The sequence below is a fragment of the Macrotis lagotis genome, chromosome 1 (assembly GCF_037893015.1).
Source record: "Macrotis lagotis isolate mMagLag1 chromosome 1, bilby.v1.9.chrom.fasta, whole genome shotgun sequence".
Lineage (NCBI taxonomy): Eukaryota > Metazoa > Chordata > Mammalia > Peramelemorphia > Peramelidae > Macrotis > Macrotis lagotis.
The window spans coordinates 700,279,203-700,299,453 of NC_133658.1; the positions used below are offsets into that span (position 1 = coordinate 700,279,203).

At 34.1% G+C, this 20,251-nt stretch overlaps 1 protein-coding gene across 5 annotated transcripts in view; it reads left to right on the forward strand.

Moving 5' to 3' along the window:
* Positions 1-20,251, forward strand: part of SLC38A11 (solute carrier family 38 member 11) — a 78,625-nt gene that overhangs the window by 17,859 nt on the left and 40,515 nt on the right. For all 5 annotated transcript variants that reach the window (XM_074236574.1, XM_074236582.1, XM_074236563.1 and 2 more), the window contains 4 exons: positions 104-238; positions 2,573-2,638; positions 10,502-10,608; positions 14,875-14,954. In XM_074236574.1, coding sequence (XP_074092675.1) covers positions 104-238; positions 2,573-2,638; positions 10,502-10,608; positions 14,875-14,954 — 388 coding nt within the window. The remainder of the gene's footprint in view (positions 1-103; positions 239-2,572; positions 2,639-10,501; positions 10,609-14,874; positions 14,955-20,251) is intronic.

Sequence of the window (20,251 nt, forward strand, 5' to 3'; positions counted from 1 at the left end):
TAATATAATATAATATAATATAATATAATATAATATAATATAATATAATATAATATAATATAATATATAATCTCATGCATAGCTTGTTTTTTTTTCTTCCCAGATTTTTCCCTTGTTTTATTGATTAAAGGAGGAACCCTTTCTGGAACAGATAGTTATCAGTCTTTGGTCCATAAAACATTTGGCTTTTCAGGTTATCTGCTCCTCTCATCTCTACAATTTTTATATCCTTTTATTGGTAAGACCACTACGAAGTTAAATATTAACAATTGTTTTCATGACCGTGATAATTACCTCTAAAATAAATGGCATTTGAAATGAAACAATGTTCAAGATTTTATATAGTCTGTTATATTAGAAAGAATAAATGTAGATATTGTTTACCTAATTATTTTTATAAAATAACAATTCTAAGAAGAAACCTAAGACCACTATAATTTTATTTTTCTCTTTGCCCATATTTCTTCCTTCACTGTTCTAAAACCCTGACCTTTAAAAGTCAATCAGTTCTGGGTGGCTAGGTGGCATAGTGGATAGAGTAACGGCCCTGGAGTCAGGAGGACATGAGTTCAAATCCAACTCCAGACACTTAATAATTACCTAGCTATGTGGCCTTGGCCAAACCATTTAACCCCATTGTCTTGCCAAAAAAACTAAAAACAAAAAAAGTCAATCAATTCTACCTTCTTCAGACCTCACTTGCTAGGTTCCAGGTGAGAGATTCTCTTCAGTCAATCCAGGTCATAGTAGCAATACAAGTGACACTTGACCTGTCAAGTATCTATATACAAAACAATATTTTTGTTTAGATGTAGAGGTTAGTATTGTACCTATGTCAACATGGCAGATATTATCCCTTTCATGATCCACTTCAGAAAGTAATCCCAAAAAGGACATGCTCAAAGAAATTCAGACAATGAAAATAAAAGAAATGGAATATTGTGTTTAATTTGGTGGTCCTCTTCTATTTCATATTCATGAGAATCTATGCAGAGTAAAATGAGAGTATCACAGGAACATACACATGTCTTCTTGAATCTTAGACCAACAAATCAAATCAAGTATTTCTTAAGCATTTACTATGTATACTGTGCTAAAATCTGAATGTGCTAAGGCTTAGGAATAACTAAATAATAAGTGGAAGCAAGAGAATCAAACACTTAAAGACTGAACAGAATTTCTATAAACTTAATGGTTCATATAAAACATCTGCAAAACTATTAGTGTATTTGTATTTCTAACTATGGTGTGACCCATAGCCATACTATGGTATGGTAAACTTGAAATTTATACTAAATATTCTTATGTGTAGTATCAGAATGGAATGGTAATCTATTAATTGTTAACAGACAAAATCTATTCAGCATAGATACTTGACCTGAGTAGACTGAAGATACCATCACTAACAAGTTGATGGTATCTTCCCAATTGTTTTCATGACAAATTTAATTGGTGATTTAACATGTCATATTGGCTATCTCACAAATTGTATAATGGCTAGAAAAAATTCAGAAAAGTCAAGTTATAAAATTGGTAGGAAAAGTCTTCCTTACTTTTGCAAATGAGAAAATGGTTTAGAATTTCTTTACCTTTTTGCTTCTGTTACAACTCAGTATATGTGTTTTTAATAAGATATTATTGATTGTACCTTTGTGAATTCAAAATTTTTAAGTGTGCTAGGAAATCTGATACTCAAAGAGGTCTGGGTGAATTCTGTTTTAAAGTAAACACTTTCTTAATATAAATAACTACTCTGTTTTTTGACTTGAGATTTTTTTAAATTTAGGGTCATCTTGAATACTGTGTGTACAATTAAATTCTTATCTTTTAGTTAGACCAGAGAATCCCCATATTAAAGAAGAAGCCTCAAACTTTTCTTCAAATTATTAAAACTATCAATAGAATTTTAGAAAAAGTAGACATGACAGATCTCTGACAATCAATGAATGAGAACAAAAAAGGATTTTATATACTTCTAAATCATGTATAGTATATACAAACTAGACATGTTTTGGGGCATTAAAAACTCAAATGCAGAAAAGCAAAAATATTTAACAATCTTTATTGTAACAAAATAATTATAAAGGGTCACAGAAGAAATAACTTAAATTTTTTAAAATTTAAATTACTTAATTAAATTTAAATTAAATTACTTAAATTTAAATTATTTAAATTTAATTACTTAAAAGAATTGGTGAGGAAAAGGACAAATTGGAAACAATGGAAAATTTCATCAAAGAAAATGACAATAAAATAATATACTAAAACATATGGTATGCAACTAAGGTACTCATTAAGGGGAAAATACATAACTAAATATTTTCATAAACAAAAGAAAAAATTAATGAACTGGGTAAGTAACTTTTGAAAATACAGAAAAGCTACAAATCAATTCCCCAACTAAACCTGAAAATAGAAATTCTGAAGATCAAAGCTGAATTTCACAAAATTGAAAAGACAAAAAAACACATGAAGTGACAGACATTAATTGGGAGCTTTTTTTGAGGATCCATATAGTATATGATTGATAATTGTATCTGATATTAACCTATTATCTTTATTTTGTTTCTAGCTATGATTAGCTATAATATAATAACAGGAGACACTTTAGGCAAAGTTTTTCAAAGAATTCCTGGAGGTAAGTCCTAATGAAAGGTATTTTTTTTTAGATTTATACTATATTCATATGTTTCACTATGTTATATTTGACTTTTATGAAAAAAATCCTAAAGTAGAGGTTTTAGTCATTGGGCAGCCATGCTTACTAATAGCAGTAATATTCATCTTCATTATACATAATTCATTTTATGTTTAAATATTGCATGTAATTATTTCTCAGTAAACCAAGAATTTTTAAAATTATCATATAGTCAAATCCATATTTTGCTCCTTGTACTTATACATTCAGTGATTCTAATAATATATTCTCATGCTCTCTGTTTTCTTAGAGGGAGCCTTAGAGATCATCTAGTCTAACCTCCTGTTCCATGCAAGAATCTCCTCAACAGCATCCTGAATGCATTTTTATCTAGCCGTTGTTTAAAACCTTTCCAGGGAATAGAAACTCATCACCTTAAAAGGAAGTTGATTCTTTTGTGTGTGTGTGTTTAGTTATAATTGGTAGCTATTTTTTCTTTATATTGAACCAAAATATAATTCACACCCATTGATCCTACTGCATCACTTGCAAGTTATACAGAATAAAGCTAAACACTCTTCCACAAGACTGACATAGCTAGCAATCTACTTTCTGCTCAGTTTTCTCTTCAAGCTAAATTCCTAGTCCTTTTAGGTCCTCATAAAAACATGCTGGTCACACTCCTTTCAGCACCTTCTACTTTGAAAATATAACTTCTAAATATCATCAGAATTGAACATAATAAAGCACATGTGATCTGAGTACAGTGGACTTGTTAGCCTCCATCCTGATACAATACTTCTATGCTGTTTAACTTTTTCAGTAGCTCCCCATTCTGGAGTTATATTGAGCTTTCAGTCCCCTAAAACCTCTATAAATTTATCATTTGAATATTATTTAACCAGGTTTCTCCAGTCCTATATTTAGGCAATTGGTTCTTTGTACCCTAAATGTGGTACTTCACATTTGCCCCATTAAATTTCAACTTATTAGTTTTCCTCTGATGTTTCATATTGTTACAGTTTCTTTTGTTCCTGATTCTGTCATCAAAGTAGTTAATCATGTCCCTCATTTTTGTAACATCTCCTGTGCTGATAAAATTGGAATACCTTCAAATTATTAATTTAAAATATTTAGTAGGACAGCTATATAGCATTATCACCAGAAAGCTTTCTCAGCTTAACAACCATCTGTTAATTTTGTGGATACATTTTGTTTTGGGTCCACCTAACTGCTATGTTCAGCCTTTGTTTATACATCTTATCTATAAGAAGCATTGAGGTAAGGTGGATAAAGAGCTGATTTCAGAATCAAAAACATTTTGGTTCAACTTCAAGTCTTACATATACTATCTATGTGATCATAGTTAAGGCAGTAAAAGTACTGTGCCCAAAACAACTTAGGGAGTTAAAACTATACAGAGAAAGTACCATTTTGTATTTGTAAAGAGAATGTTCTCAATTTCCCTCTATCAAAGAAATCATATACATCTAATCTTAGTAGCATGAAAGACTGTCTCATTACTTACAGACATCCAGATCTAGTAAAATGTTAAAATTATTTTAAGAATACAATTCAGGGGGCAGCCAGGTGGCACAGTGGATAGAGTACCAGCCCTGGAGACAGGGTACCTGAGTTCAAATGCAGCCTCAGACACTTAATAATTACCTAGCTGTGTGGCCTTGGGTAAGCCACTTAACCCCATTTGCCTTGCAAAAACCTAAAAAACCAAAAAAAAAATACAATTCAGAAATAAACAATAACTAAGTTTATATAGCTTATTTTATAAAATGGTTAACCATTTACTTTCCTGGGAGGTTAAGTAATTAGTCCCTTTATGTTACAGATGAGGAAACTAAGTTAGCTTATTTATCATCACACTACTTTGCTTGATGGAGTGGCATTTATTAAGTAGGCACTTATTAAATGATTTTAATTGCTTGACCATAACATTCTAGACAAGAAAACATTTTCACTATTTGTCTCCTCTGCCCTGTCATCCAACTTTCATTTATAAAATGTGTCAGTTCTGATTGTCAAGGCTCACTTGTCTGAAGACATGGAAGACTTTCTGATATGGAATATCATACAAATTAAGGGGAGACAAAATTTGGGTAGATATTACTTTATTGACTTAACAGTCCATGAACTTGTAAGGATATAGGACAAAGAGAAGTCTTGACAGAGACTACTGTCCCAAGAGAATAAAGCAACTACTGACTATCTCTTCTATCAATCTCATCATTGAAGGGACATTAGAATCCATTGTAAAAGGTTGACTGTGATTATATAAGTTCTTTAACTAGGTATAAGTGTTGAGGCCCTATTCAGCATACTTAAAGTGTCCAAAAACTATATAAATTCTGTTCTTTCTCAATTAGCCATTCTCTCCTTGAGGAGAGGTGTCTCCTTAGAGTGGACATTAGAGGTCAGGATGATTGAATACCTGTCAAACCAGGTAAGCTAAACTTAAATTTGATCTCAGACACTTAGTAGTTGTGTGACTAAGGAAATCACTTAACTTCTGTTTACCTTAGTTTCCTTATCTAATAAAATGGGAACAATAGCAACTATCTCCCACAGTTGTTATAAGGATCAAATTAAAATGATTGTAAAGTGCTTAGGGACTCAGCTTCCTTTGGGAGATCAACCAGCTCTTGGGGAGTGTAATCCCCCAAATAACCTTTCATGTCTCTGTACTTTTCTTTACTGCTTATCCCCTGATAGCTCATCATCTTTTGGGAAGTTAGCACACTCTTAGGAACTAGAATACCCCCAGTTAAACTTTCATGCCCCTATGACTTTCCTTTCTACTTATTACCTACCTACCTCATGGAAACCACTGCTGCTACTGCTGCTGCTGCTGCTAATGCTGCTAATGCTAATTTCCCTCTCCCTTAGCTTCTGCTAACCAGAGCAATACGTAAATAATTTTTTTTGTCCTTCCTCCCCCTGCCCCCAAAGCATTTAGGACACAATGCTTTGTACTTAGTAAGAGCTGCATAAAAATTAGCTGATATTAGCTATTATTATTCTATGTTCTAATACCTATTAAAACACTAAAAAGTGGAGGGGAGGCTAGGTGGTGCAGTGGATAAGAGCACCGGCCTGGAGTCGGGAGTACCTGAGTTCCAATCTGACCTCAGACACTTAATAATTACCTAGCAGTGTGGCCTTGGGCAAGCCACTTAACCCCATTGCCTTGAAAAATCTTTAAAAAAAAAAAAAACTAAAAAAAGTAAAATAAGTGCGGAATATAATAGGAAAAGGCAGGCTGCAAAAAGATTATATAGGACTTTAAAAATAATAATAATAATCATTAACATTTATAGAGCTCTATGTACCAGACCCTGTGTAAAGTGCTTTACAATTATCACTCATCTGATCCTCACAACAACCCTGAGAGATCAGAGCTGTTATTATTCCCATTTTACAGATGAGGAAACTGAGGCAAATAGAGTTCTGTGACTTTCCTAGGGTCATATAGTTAGGAAGTGACTGAGGTCAAATTTGAACTCAGGTCTTTCTGATTCCAGGCCCAGCATCCTGCCTACTCTATTTAAAAGCCAGGTTAAAGAGTTAGAATTTTGAACAGATATGAATTAATGTAAATTAGGACCCATCTGACTCATTCATTAGGAAGATTACTTTGGCACTTGTATGAAGGATTGATTGAAGAAGGAAGAGTTAGAAGTAAGGAGAATGATTAGGAAGCTATTCAGATCTGATGAAGCCTTGAATTAGTTTGGAGGTCATGTGAGTAAAGAGAAAAAAGCCTCTGTGTATGAGGTGTGGGGTATGATGAGAGAGGTGATGATGGAAGAGTAAAAGATAATGACTCATTTTGTGAACAAAATTGGGTGATCAAGATGTGGTACCTTTCAAAGAAATGGGAAACTTAAAGGAGGTTAAGTTACTTGGGAGTTAGAAAATGAAATTTCCCTTTTATGCATGTGGATTTTTTAAAAATTTTTTTATGCATGTGGATTTTGAGATGCATATGGGGCATCTAGGTGGTTGGAGGTGTTGATTTGGAGCTCTCTATGCTTTCCTATGACCTTCAAATCAGAATAATATTGCAATAGAACAATAATAACAACAAAGATCATTTTTAGCTGAACTTGTCTAATCCCCCACCTCACTCTCTACTTGTACACTTGATTCAAAAGTATAAGACTTTAGAGTTACAGCTATTAATAATTTTACATTATTAGATACAGACCTTTGTCCTAGACTTTTTCAAAGGACTATTCAAGAGGCTTAAAATGAGAACTATAGATCATTTAAGAGTATATCTTTTGTGTCCCCAAAATATTTAACACAAAATACCTAAATGTACTTTGGAGGATTTTATTGCTTTTTTGGCTCGTAGATTTTCCTTCCCCTTTCACCTCCTTGCCTCCCCAAGCTGAGATCACAATATTAGAGTTGAAAATCTTATTAGAAGGAAGAAAACAAACAGATGCTTGCAAAACAACTGTTAGCTCTGAGGAGTTACCGAATTTTAAATCTCCAATGTTATTTAGATTCCTGATATGAGGGTTTCTCTGGAAGAGACCTTTTTTACAACAAAAAATCCTGTTGTTTTCATTTGACCTATGCCCCAACTGGTCAAATTTGGGGTAGAAATTGGTGACCTTTTCACACTCTCTCTCTCTTTGTCTGTCTGTCTGTCTCTCTCCCCCCCTATTTCTGAATCTCTGTCTCTATCTTTCTGGCTGTGTTCCCTCCTCCCCTTTCCATCTCACTTTGCTTCTTAGATCTCTTTTTTAAAGACCATGCCTCAAACCCACATCACTCAGGCTCCTATTGATTGATCAACAGTAAGTCCCAACCCAAGCCTCTCTTGGTCTTTGTTGGGTTCTAATGGCTCAGAATGAGTGTAACTAGTAATTGTTTCTGTTTTGGCCAGAAATCCTGAGGTTCTTCCCTTCCCAGATTTTTTTTTCTTCTGACTGAGTAAAAGAGGCCATTTTTTTTGCCTCATTGCTTACCTAGCCTAAATCACCAAATGGGCATTGCCTCAAACATATAGACCTAGGAAAGACCTTAGTTTAAAAAGGCCAAGGTCTCCTACTGCATCTGGGGCTGTTTCTGGTTGGCCTGTTTTGGACCCAGAGAAGACATGAAACTAATGATTTTGCACAGTCCTGCCTCACTTGAATCTAATTCATTTGCAAGTCATAATAACATCACTTTCCTGAAGTCCTCATTGAGAATGAAAGATAAGCACAATATTCTCCATTTCTGTTGCATGACTTTCTAGGCAAGTTTTTCAGTGCAGCCCACTAAGTATAAGATAAAAACCAGATATCCAGAGCACCCCCTCACCTCTCATACTTAAAAAGCTCTCCTTTCTTCTACATCTTTTTTCTTCTCCAGCTGCCATCACTTAATGGTAAGTCACTCATTGGGATGCATATTTACTAATAGATGCTTCCTACCCACTCACAATTAACTTAAACCGGAGACAAAGAAGGAAAGAAAAAAGATGCCAATATCATTCCCTCTAGTCAGCTGTCCTCTATATGAGAAAACACAGTATCAGAATCATGGAACTTCTCTAGGGATCAAAAGGCATAGGCGTATAGGTGTTCCTGGAAAAACAGAGATGAAAATGGATCCTAATCTCTCAAAAATGATAATATAAAAAGATCATCTTATTCCTGAAAACATTTAATCAATTCCCTTCTCAAAGGGGGTCTGTCTCAAAGTCAATGATACAGCTAAAAGAAAAGTTAAACCTTTAGATTTACAAAGTATCATTACCATTGTACTATCAAAGTAAATTATTTCCATTTTATCTCAGGACACAATAAGTATTTATGGTTGTCATTCCATGGAGTATTGATTGCAGTGCTCACCACAGAATTTTTAGCTGCTCTTATGATGGAAAAGAACTATCCATTTATTTTTTTTTCCCAGGCAGGTTATAAAGATATAAAGATAGTACATTCAATGATCTAACCATTTCTTGTTTTAAGATAAAACAGATTTAAAAAATCTCCCATTTTGGTTTGCAATGTTAGGACATTTTAAGTTGAGACTTAGCCTTAAGGTATTTGGTATGAACATTTGTAGTTTTATGTGTTTGCCATGTTTTCATGAGAATTGTTTCTTCCTAAAATATTTGTGATATGACTTATATTTTAATATGCTGAGTTTAAAAAATGAATGACAATATGTTATAGGCTAGAAGAGTAGTCTTAGAGTCAAAAAGTCCTGGGTACACTAGAAAGAGTCTTACTGCCTGTTTGATCTGGGACAAATTCCTTAGCCTTCCTTGGCCTCAATTTCCTTACTTATAAAAATCAAAGTGTTGAGGGACATTTAGGTGACACAGTGGATAGAGCACCAGCCAGGAGTCAGGAGAACTTGAGTTCAAATGTGGCCTCAGACACTTGATACTTACTAATAATTCCATTGCTTTGCAACTCCCCCCCACCCCACCCCCCAAAACTGAAAGGGTTGAGTTGTAGATCTCATGATGCTATAATCCTGTTACCTGGAGTTCAGTTTCAAGTTCTGTCTCTGATGTATGTGTGTGTGTGTGTGTATGTGTGTGTGTGTGTGTGTGTGTGTGTGTGTGTGTGTGTGTGTGTGTGTGGTATGGAGAGAGAAGGAGGGGGTCCCTGAGCATGTCTCTTTAAATTCTCAATTATCCCCCTCCCCAACTTTCTAAAACGATGCATTAGAGACATGATTGTGATGAGAGATGATTAGTTCTGGTCTAAGTGAAAAATTCACAAGCCATCTGACTTGTTAGGATTAGGTTTTAATTCACAGGTTACTGCAAAGTTCACATGTTAATACAGAAAGTGCACAAGTTACTACATAAAGCTCACAGGTGATTGCAAATAGTTCACAGGTTAAGCTCTCTGGAGAGGCAGCAAGACAGTAAGCTACTTAAAGGACAGTCTGATTAGCAGAAGTTAAGATTTTTTAAAAAGGCTTAAGTACTTAAGAGAAAAAGAAAAGCTTAGATCAACACAGATCCAGTCTCATGGAGCTGGGGTCATATTGGTAGTAACAAAGTGGGAAAGGAATAGTCGAGTTAAAAAAGGGAAAAGGAAGAATGGAAAGAAAAAACCTCGGGTGAGAAAAAGAGAGGGGAAGGGGGAGAGGGGGAGAGAAAGGGGGGGGAAGAGAGAGAGGAGAGACAGAGAGCACCCTCCATGCGAGCAACCACACCAAAGTTTGTGTCTAGAAGGAGGAAAAGCAAGAAAAAGGAGGGAGAGCTAAATTGAAGTCGGCTCAGTTCAATCCTTTCCAGAACAAGGATGATGCTTGAGGAAGATTTAGCATCTGGTTCCAGCTATTCTCCAATGCACATGCCACAGGGGCAGTTCCCAGGAAGTACCTAAGACAGTACTCATTTCCCATGAGAGGTGCGACCAACATGGTTTAGGAAATGGAGATAGCAAAATAATCAACAGAGAATACCCTCCATAGTACAGAAAAGCCTCAAAAGATTACAGCATTTTCTTTGTGCCCTGCTTCAGTGGAATTATAAAATCACAGATCTGGACAGAAAAAAAAAAATGTGTTCTGTTGCTTGAACATATATATGCTCTGCATAGGGAAAGAAAAGCATAGTGGATGCATAACTTTTCTAGAAGTCAAAATGACCTGGGTTCAAGTCCTATCTCTGACTCATAGTGACTTGTGAGATCCAGTCAGGATTACCCCAGGCAACTCATACTTTCAGCTGTAAAGTGCCAATTCTCATTGGGAAGGGAAATTCCTGACACCAGGAAAATCACAGGTGTGGTTAAAAAAAAATCAAAAAGTTGTATATAATTATGTGTATATGCTCTTGTTATGCATACCTCTAAACATATTTTAATCTTCTTTATATTTTAGTTGATCCTGGTAACTTTTTCATTGGCCGACACTTCATCATTGGTCTCTCCACAATTGTCTTCTCCCTTCCTTTATCCCTGTACCGTGACATAGCAAAGCTGGGGAAGGTAATTTCTACAATTAAAATAGAGGCAGAAATGCTCTTTGTCAACTGAAGTAATTGTGCCAAATCACAGTCTTCGATGCAGAGTTCTTAATTGTAGTGTTTATCTGCAAAGCCAAATGATTTATGATTATACTAAAGTAAACTAGTTGAATCATTAGACTGGTCTTTAAAGATCAGATCAACTGTGGCCTTTCTTTTTCTCGTTAAAAGCAGGTACCATTGCAAGCCACAAGCTTTGTACCTTAAGATCACAAATGAAAAAGGACTTTATATAATATAAGTGCATATATACATGCAAGTAAGATTTTTCCAACCTTTTTAGGTAGCTTAAACTATAACAAGATTTAAAACTGTGACATTAGGAGTCAAAACTCAACATAGTATTTCAATTAAATTTCAGCATCTTTAATCAGGAAAGTTATCATCCAGTCACAACTGAGATAATACATTTAGTTATTCATACTACATTTTGAGAAAGACATTCTAGAGCTCATCCAGAAGATGGTGAGAAGAAAGGTGAGACTAGAAAAGATTCCCAATGAAGTTGGTATGAAAGGAACTGGGATATTTGAAACATGGAGAAGATAATATTGGTGGAAGGGCTTGGGGGGGGGGTTGGGAAGGGGATGTGGACAAGTTTAGACTTAATCAGCTTCATCTCAGAGAATAGAATAGGAAGAAATGAGTTGAAAATTACAGAGGAAATCTTAACAATTAGGGCTATGTAAAAGTGAAATGAACTACCTCAGAAAGAAATGGGTTCCCTCTACTGGGGCGTTCAGAGCAAATCTTGTTAAAGTCTTTGCCATATGACTTCAAAAGAAATTAGAGATTTAGCAAAAACAGAAAATCCACCTCAAGGGATCTCATGTACTATTTGTGCCTGACTTGTGGTAAAGCATTCCAGGCTCATATTGATCTAATCAGCTGTAATCAGACACAATGTAACTTGACTCTAATATAGTGATTTGGTCTCCTTTAAGAATGAAGGACAACAACCAACCAATATGACCTCATCTTTATATTCAAAATAAGACTGCCTGTCTTCTCAAAGTTAGGGTATGGGCAGGAGGAAGGGAAGGAATTTGGAAATCAATTTTTTTAATGATTGTTAAAAAATTCTTTACATATAATTAAGAAATAGTTAATGAAATAATGATAATTTTAAAAAATTAAATTATGCACTAATATGGAGGAGATTCTGTCTAGGTTTGAGTTAGACCAGATAGTCTCTGAGGTCATTTTCCAATTAGATTCTATAATCTCTTTGTGTCTCTCTACTATATTAAAATTTTCATTGTTTGCAAAGTAATATCCATTTGATGCTAACACTTTTTGTCAGATTTGATAAATTTTTAAATGATTATTTCTGTAGATACCAGGAATAGCTACCCTATAAGTGGTTCAAGGCTTGCAAAATATAAACACTGATAAATGCCAGGTCTCTTTTCTCAAAAGAATAATGAACTCTACACTTCACGATAAAGACAAATCTTTAGACTTTATTTATTACTGCGCTTTTATTCAAGTATGTCACTGAGCATACTTCTTGTTGTTCAGAACATTAAATGATATGCTCAGTGTGAAGTAGGAAAAAAAAGAACCCCACTGGATTTAGAGTCAGAAAAGATGGGTTCAAATCCCAATTCTGTCACTTACTACTTAGGCAAACTTTGGCAAGTCACTTAATCTCTCTGGAACTGAACTCTAAAGCTTTGTCCCTATTTAATAACAAACATGATGATGAAAAGTGAAAACTTGTCATTCATTAGGAATTTTCTAGTAATTTCTTAGTATTCAATTAATTTTACACTTTGCTTCTCTCTCATACATTCGCAGTTAAAGGGTTATACATGCAACATAAATTATAGAGTTAGGATGATGATAGAGTCCTTAGGTTGCTAGAGTTAGGAAGACCTGAAATCCAATCCAATTCTAGCCAATTCTAGACATTGGGCAAGTAATTAATCTTGTTTGCTTCAGTTTCCTTATCTGTGAAAGAAGTTAGAGAATAAATAGCAAACCATTCCACTATCTTTATCAAAAAAACCCAACCAAGGGTCATAAAGGGTTTAGACATGACTAATACAACTGAACAACCACAAATTATAATGATACAGATAATTCTGATTCCATGCTTTCCCCAAAACTTTTCTCCTGAAATGCCCAGGTTTTATCGAAAGTGCAATTTTGCTTGAATTATCTCTTTAAGGCAGCTTTTTCTTTTGCTTAATATAGGGGTATAAATATAACCTCCCTGACTGCATTTGTCATTTGCTTTATTTCAGTCAGGTTGGTTATGTTTATACCCCTATATGTTTTTTTTTTCTGATCTGTATATTTGTATATTGTAGAAAATGCAAAAGAATTAAAGAAGAGCATTCCTACTATATCTGATCCATTTTTAACATTCTTTTTGATTTTCCCTTTAATGTCAGTAAATCAACAGTCTTTTATTAAATGCTATGTTCCTCTTTGCCTCTCTGCCAGATAAATAAAATGAATAAAATAATTCCTACTAGAAAGGAGCCTACATTCTATTTTAGATTTAATATATATAAAAGCTAAAGGAAAACTCTCAAGAAGGCAAATCTTTTAAGAGACCTCAAATACTAGGAAATAAAAAAAATTCCTAGCAGAAGTATATTTGGTTGTACATTGCATCACTCTGCCTGCCTTATAGAAGAAAAAAGTCAGCAAGTATTAGGTAGAGATCTTGTCTTGAAGCTAGGATGACATGAGTTCATATCCCACTTTTACATATACTTTCTCTGGGATCATGAGCAAGTCACTTAACTGCATAGTGCTCTAGGAAATTTTCTAGAAGTTGCAGAGAAGGTACTGACCTGTTGGTAGAAGGAGTTTTCTCTCAGAAAGTATCTTAAATTATTAAAATCACAGATCCAATCTCTATTCTTAACATTTTAGGCAAAGATATGCTGATAAAGGTTTTTGGTTTGTTTTTTTTTTTAGGTTGTTGCAAGGCAAACGGGGTTAAGTGGCTTGCCCAAGGCCACACAGCTAGGTAATTATTAAGTGTCTGAGATCAGATTTGAACCCAGGTACTCCTGACTCCAAGGCCAGTGCTTTATCCACTACACCACCTAGCCACCCCAGCTGATAAAGGTTTAATGACTGACTCTCCTAAAAAATTATGCCTTTACACTTTTAAATTTAATATTCATTAATAATATTTTTCTATAACTTAAGACTTAATCAACACAACTATAAATCAAACTCTGATTTGTAGCCTTTACCAAATAATTATACTTAAAATTTAGCAACAATCCTAAGATCTGACATGAGCTCATTCCAGCACACACACTGCTTATATAGAAGTGGGATTTTTTTATATTAAGAACTAGTAACTAAAAGAAAAAAAAATGAATGATCAGATGAATTTATTTAAAAGTATTTTCTCTATAAATCTATAAGAAAACACAAAATTTTCTACAAACCTTTTAGAATTGAGAATAGAAAATATGAAATATGCACATCTATTTTCTATAATTTATATACTCTTCATATGTGCAATTTAAATTTAATCTTGGTTCTAAATCTGTTATTTGGCATTTAAAAGAGAAGTAAAAAAGATAGAAAAAGGATTGAGGAAGAAAAAAGGTACAAAGAAAGAATGCATGGACAAAGAGCCAAAAAAGATAGTCACATACATGGAGAAAAAAAAACCAGAAATATAAATAGAAACATCTACACAAATAGAGACACAAAGAAAGAGATATACCAATTACCAATCTAGGGCTATCTATCAAAACCCACTAAAATCTTGCAAATCTGGTTGTGGTTTTTGCAGAAGTAGGTGTAATTGGTGATAGAACTAGTCATTACCTAACCAACAGACTGGATGAAAATAAGTAGAGTCAACAATTATTTATTTTCTAATATCTACTACACATTCAGCTAAGTGCTGGGAATACAAAGAAAGGCAAATAAAAAATAAATGGATATATAGATAAATAAGTATATAATTAAATAAAAATCCAATCCAGCTCACAGTAGAATGGGGGAGGCAACATGCAACATTGATGCATGACTGATTAACATCTCTACAAGATAAAATAGAAATAACTTTAAAGGGAAAGCATAAGCATTGAATTAGACCTCAAATCTGACTTGTAGGCTGAAGTACATCGATAAACTAAGATTCTTGGAGTTTTAAGCTTTCATAAAAGTCATATTTGATTAAAGGAATAAAAGAACTTTAAAATATCTATTAACAAACTTATGACACTTCTATTTTCTCTTGCAGGTATCCCTTGTTTCTGCAGTTTTAACTGCAGTGATCTTGACATTTGTAATTATTAGGGTATTCACCCTAGGCCCATACATGTAAGTTGGGTGGTTTGATTTTTTTTTTGTTTATTTGATCTTGACCTTAAAGTCATTATATATGTGTTAAAAATGGAGGGTTAAAGAGAAGGATTTATTTATATGGTAACTGTGTAAATGTAGCTAATGTATTTCATGCTTAATGGAATGGGAGTAGCATGCTAGACTTGGAATCAAGAAGGCCTGAATTCAAATACTGCCTCAGATACTTACTAACTGTATGTCCCTGGGCAAGTGACTTAACCTCTCTGGGTCTCAATTTCCTCATCTGTAAAATGGAGATAATACCTACATACCTACCTGGTGCACCTATATGCAACTACCTCATAAGGGTTTCAAAAGGAGTAAATGAAAAAGCACATGTAAAGAGTTTTGCAAACTTAAAATGCTATGGAAATGCTAACTAACATTAATTTTCCCTGCCTACAATATGTAAATAATAATACTTATGTTACCTATTTCACAAGATTGTTCTGAGGGGGAAAAAAAGGAAGGCCGCAAGAAAAGAAAGAAGGAAGGAAGAAAAGGAAGAAAGGAAGGAAGGGAGGGAGGAAGGGAGGGGGAGGGGGGAGAGGGAAAGCACTTTACAAATATCTCATTTGATTCTCCCAACATCCAAGGAGACAAGTTCTATTATTATTATATAGTTAAGGAAACAGAGGCAGATAATATCAAATGAATTGATGAAGTCATGCAGCTATTAAGTGTCAGAGGTCAAATTTGAACTAAGTTGAAGCCCAGCTCTCTTTTGACTACATAGATCTTCTATAGAAAGAATAATGTTTTACAAAAAGAAGGCACTTAATAAAGCCATCCTGTTGACATAATTTTAGAAAAAACTTTGTAAACTCTAAGGCATTATGTAGATTGACTTATCATTTTTTTCTTCATCATCATCTACACTATTTACCAGAGTGATAAGAAATTCACAAATCACTGCTAGCAGGATTTTAATTGTGGGTTACTTGTAATTTTAAGAGGAGACCCTGAGCAGTGACTTAAATATCTTGGAATGGGAATTCTGAAAGTTTAAGAACAAAGAAAACACAGAACCAAATAGTAGGAGATTGAAGTAAGCTGCTGTTTTTCCTCCATAAAAGTCTTCATTTAAGATAGTAAAGGAACATCATAAATATTCTTAATTTATGACAAGGCATGATTTAGGACCATTAAAAAAGCATTTTGGTTCTTCCACTTGTTCAAATCTATGTCTAACTTATCCATCTACAATGTCATATTGTGGTAGTGATGCACTAACTTTCCTAGAATGATTATCCAACTACATGTTTTGATCTTCATAAAAAGCATTCATAATCCAAATCATTATTCTTCTGAGTTTTTTGAATAATCATAGATCTCACTTAAGAGGAGGAAAGGAAGAAGGGAACAGGCATTCATTAATGCCTACCATATGCCAACCACCATGTTAAGTACTTTACAAATATAATCTCATTTGATCCTCACAACACTGCAAGATAAGTGGTATAATTCTCCCTATTTTATAATTGAAGAAATTGAGGTAGATAGAAGTTGGTCATCAGTTAGGAAGTGTTTGAGGTCAGATTTGAACTCAAGTTTTCCTGACTTTAGGCCCACGAGTCTCTCCCCTGAGTTATTGTTCAGTCATTCAGTTGCGCCCAACTCTTTTTGACCTCATGGACCATACTGTGCATGACGTTTCCTTGACAAAGCTCTTAGAGTAGTTGGCCATTTCTTTCTCCAGTGAATTAATGTAAGCAGAAATTAAGTAATTTGCCCAGGGTCATACAGCTAATAAATGTCTGAGACTAGATTTGAACTCAGGTCTTTCTGACTCCTGACCCAGTGCTCTGTCCACTGAATCATCTAGATGCCTACTGAGCCACCTGCATACTTCCAATTATAGGAGACTCTATAGTTTGGAGTTTGAATCAATTTGGGGTTTTGAATCAATACCATCTGGCAGATCTTATCTTCCATAAGAAATCCCACCACCTTTTGAACTTTGTGCAAGACATCCTCCATAACGGTGGTAAAAATTTTAGGCAAGAACATCTCTCCCTGTTTATTTCTTCCTTGGCATTAACAATCAGTAGGTTAAAGTTATCTCTCTGATTGCAGGTCAAAAAAAAATCTTATCTAATTTTAACATATACAAGGGACTTCTTATTGGAAGAGAGCATTTAACACTTTGTTTTGTTATACAAAGTCAGAAGCTTTCTGGTAAAGAAGTCCAATAAAATCTTGTACTCACTGTACCTTTCAATCAGTATTGTGGCTATAAAGATATGATATGGTATAGGAAATCATTTGAAAAAGCCTTCCTGATCTCTCATTATTTTTTAGGATAACTTTAACAATTGGCACAAATTCACTTCTTAGATTCTCTTCTAATCTAAAGGAAATCATGTGAAATGGAATTAGACAATTATCTATTAAACAGTTAATCCTTCAAATCCCTTCCAAAATTTTTTTTATTTTTATAATTGACTCATTAGATTTTTGTTCTGTAATTTTGTAACTTTTTATAGCAGGCTTCTCCTTGGTTTCAGTACCAATCAATTAACACAGAAAACAACTTAATATCTCAAGTTTATTTTTAGAGAAACATAAACTATTTAGTTTTTCATTTATTTTTAATTGTTTTTATTTCTGTGAAACAATTGGAGTTAAATGACTTGCCCAAGGTCACACAGATAATAAGTGTCAAGTTCTGAGGTTATCTTTGAACTCAAGTCTTCCTGACCTAAGGTCTAGTGCTTGCTTTACTGTATCACCTAACTGCCCCTGTTTAGACGTTTTATTAGATAAATAAAAGGCTTTTATTTTAAGACTATTTTTAGAAAGGTTCTAGGTAAGAAAATGAATGTGTATTTATAGTCATTAATATTTTGTTTTAGTATTGTTAGCCCATACTATTCAATACATATATAAACACTCTAAGGAAGAATAAGCAATAATGATAATTGAATATGACACTTTGATGTCCAGAATGATTTGCCCACAATCACCCTTTGAGGAAAAAAGTACAACCATGACCTCAGTCATGACATCACCTCCCTGATATCATGGTCCTCTTCAAGAACAAAAAAATTAACACTTTAAAATGGAAAGTGTTTATGTGACTTGTCAATCACACAACTAGTAAAAATGGGAACTGGGATTCAAACTTAGCTTTCCCATTTCCAAATCTAAAGTTCTCCTATTATGCTTCACCCTACAAAGTTTGGTTTCATTATAATCTTTCATCTAATAGATTAAATTATTTGATTCTTAAACATTGTCTCATGAAGAATTGTTCTGGTAAATGAATCTTTAAACTGCCATGAAAGTTTTGGGTTTTGGGGGCAAGTATAGCAGAAAGAACTGACATGAGTAAAGAAAACAAAAATAATACATTATTTATTCAGTTCACATAAGTTGAGTACCTTGCAAGTGTAGGGCATTAAGGGTAGACTAAAGATAAATATGGCATGGTTTCTGTCAGACTTTAAGCTTACAAATACTTTTGTTTTGGTTTGGTTTTTGCAAGGCAAATGGAGTTAAATGGTGTGCCCATGGCCACACAACTAGGTAATTATTAAGTGTCTGAGGTCACATTTGAACTCAGGTACTCCTGACTCCAGGGCTGATGCTCTATCCACTGCACCACCTAGCCGCCCCTTACAAATACTTTTGTGACAAATGTGGAAGGTTCTGTGGAAGGAACTTACTCCTTTCTGTTCCTCTCCTTTAGAGAAGATGAAACTGAATCTCTCACCTAGGCCTCATTCAATTCCATCTTGCCTTTTTCCCTTCTCACATTAGAGGCCAGAGATTTAATAACTGTAATAGCTACTAACCTTTAGTTATAGGACAATAAAATGTCTCTTAGTTCCACATGGCCCTTTTCTGTACTCTTTTTATGGACTTTGTTAGAGCAGTCAAAATAATCATTAGGACTATAATTTTCTGGCCTAATTTAAAGTCTTTTGTATAACTAGCTAATACCTAACCAGTTAAGTTTGATGAAGCAAAATCAAGACAGGAAATATTTAGGTAAAAGAAGTGACCAGAATTTGTTATTGGACAAATATAGGGAGGGAAATTTGGAGGGAAAAAACAATCCTTTGGGAGTAACTTCCCATTGTCTCAAAGAGGTGAGTACAATTGAAACCTTCAGCCTGAATCTTCTGTTCCAAGAGAAATGCAGAGTTTGATGGCTCACCTCAGCCTTTCTTTTCTCTTATGCACCTTAACCTTCCTTTAGTTTTTCCTTTTGGTTGTTTACCCCTGGTCTGAAATTATTTCCAGCTAAGTTTAAGTGCAGGTCATACCACTCAACCTATTGTTGCGCTTATTTGTTGTTGTAGTTCCCTCTAATTTATCTCTGATTGTTCTTTCATATTGTTGATGTCACTTTCAAAACTCCAGGGTGTGACTCATCAGTCTTCTAGTTCAAAGATTTTAGTAATTCAAATCAATTTTAAGATTTTAAATGAATGCTAATTCCACTGACTTATTTTTCAAACCCCAATTACACTTTTTTAACAGTTGATTTTTTTTTAAACATAATGATACCAAATTAGAGGAGAGAGAAAAAGGAGAAAGGAGGATTGAAGACAGGTGGGAAAGACAAAAATGTAAGAGGAGTGAAGACAATAAATCACTGTAAATCTCCAATTAGTGTACCTATCCTTATTTTAAGGAAAGTTACAGTATTTGAAGTGAGTCCAGAAGAGTAAGTAGAATTTTGATAAGTGAATATGGTGGTTATAGTAGAGGTTATTCCAGTCAGAATGATCAGTATAGCCAAAGATATGGAAACAAGAATCAATGGAATATATTTGGGGAATAGCAAATAATAGTTTAACTGGCATATTTGGTACATGTTGACAAGGAGATATTGAGAGGAAGAAAAAGTAAATTGGTGACAGATTATGGAGGATCTTTAATACCATTAATTTGGACTTTGGTAGACAACCTGGAGCTAATGCAAGGCTTTCATTATTAGAATATGCAGGCAACAAATGCAGCTTGAATTGAATGGCTTTCAGGTGAAAATGTCTTTTAGAATAAATTAAAATGATGACTATAACTTTTAACTGTCACTTCTTACCAGAGATGATAATATCATAGATTTAGAGCTAGAAGAAACTTTAGGGGTCATTTCATCCAATCCTGTTATTTTGCAAATAAGGAATTCAGTCCTAGAATGATTAACTGATTAGTATAAGGTCACACAATTACTAAGAGGCAGACCTTGAATTTTAATACAAGGGGCAGCTAAGTGATACAATGGTTAGAGCACTAGCCCTGGAGTCAGGAGAACCTGAGTT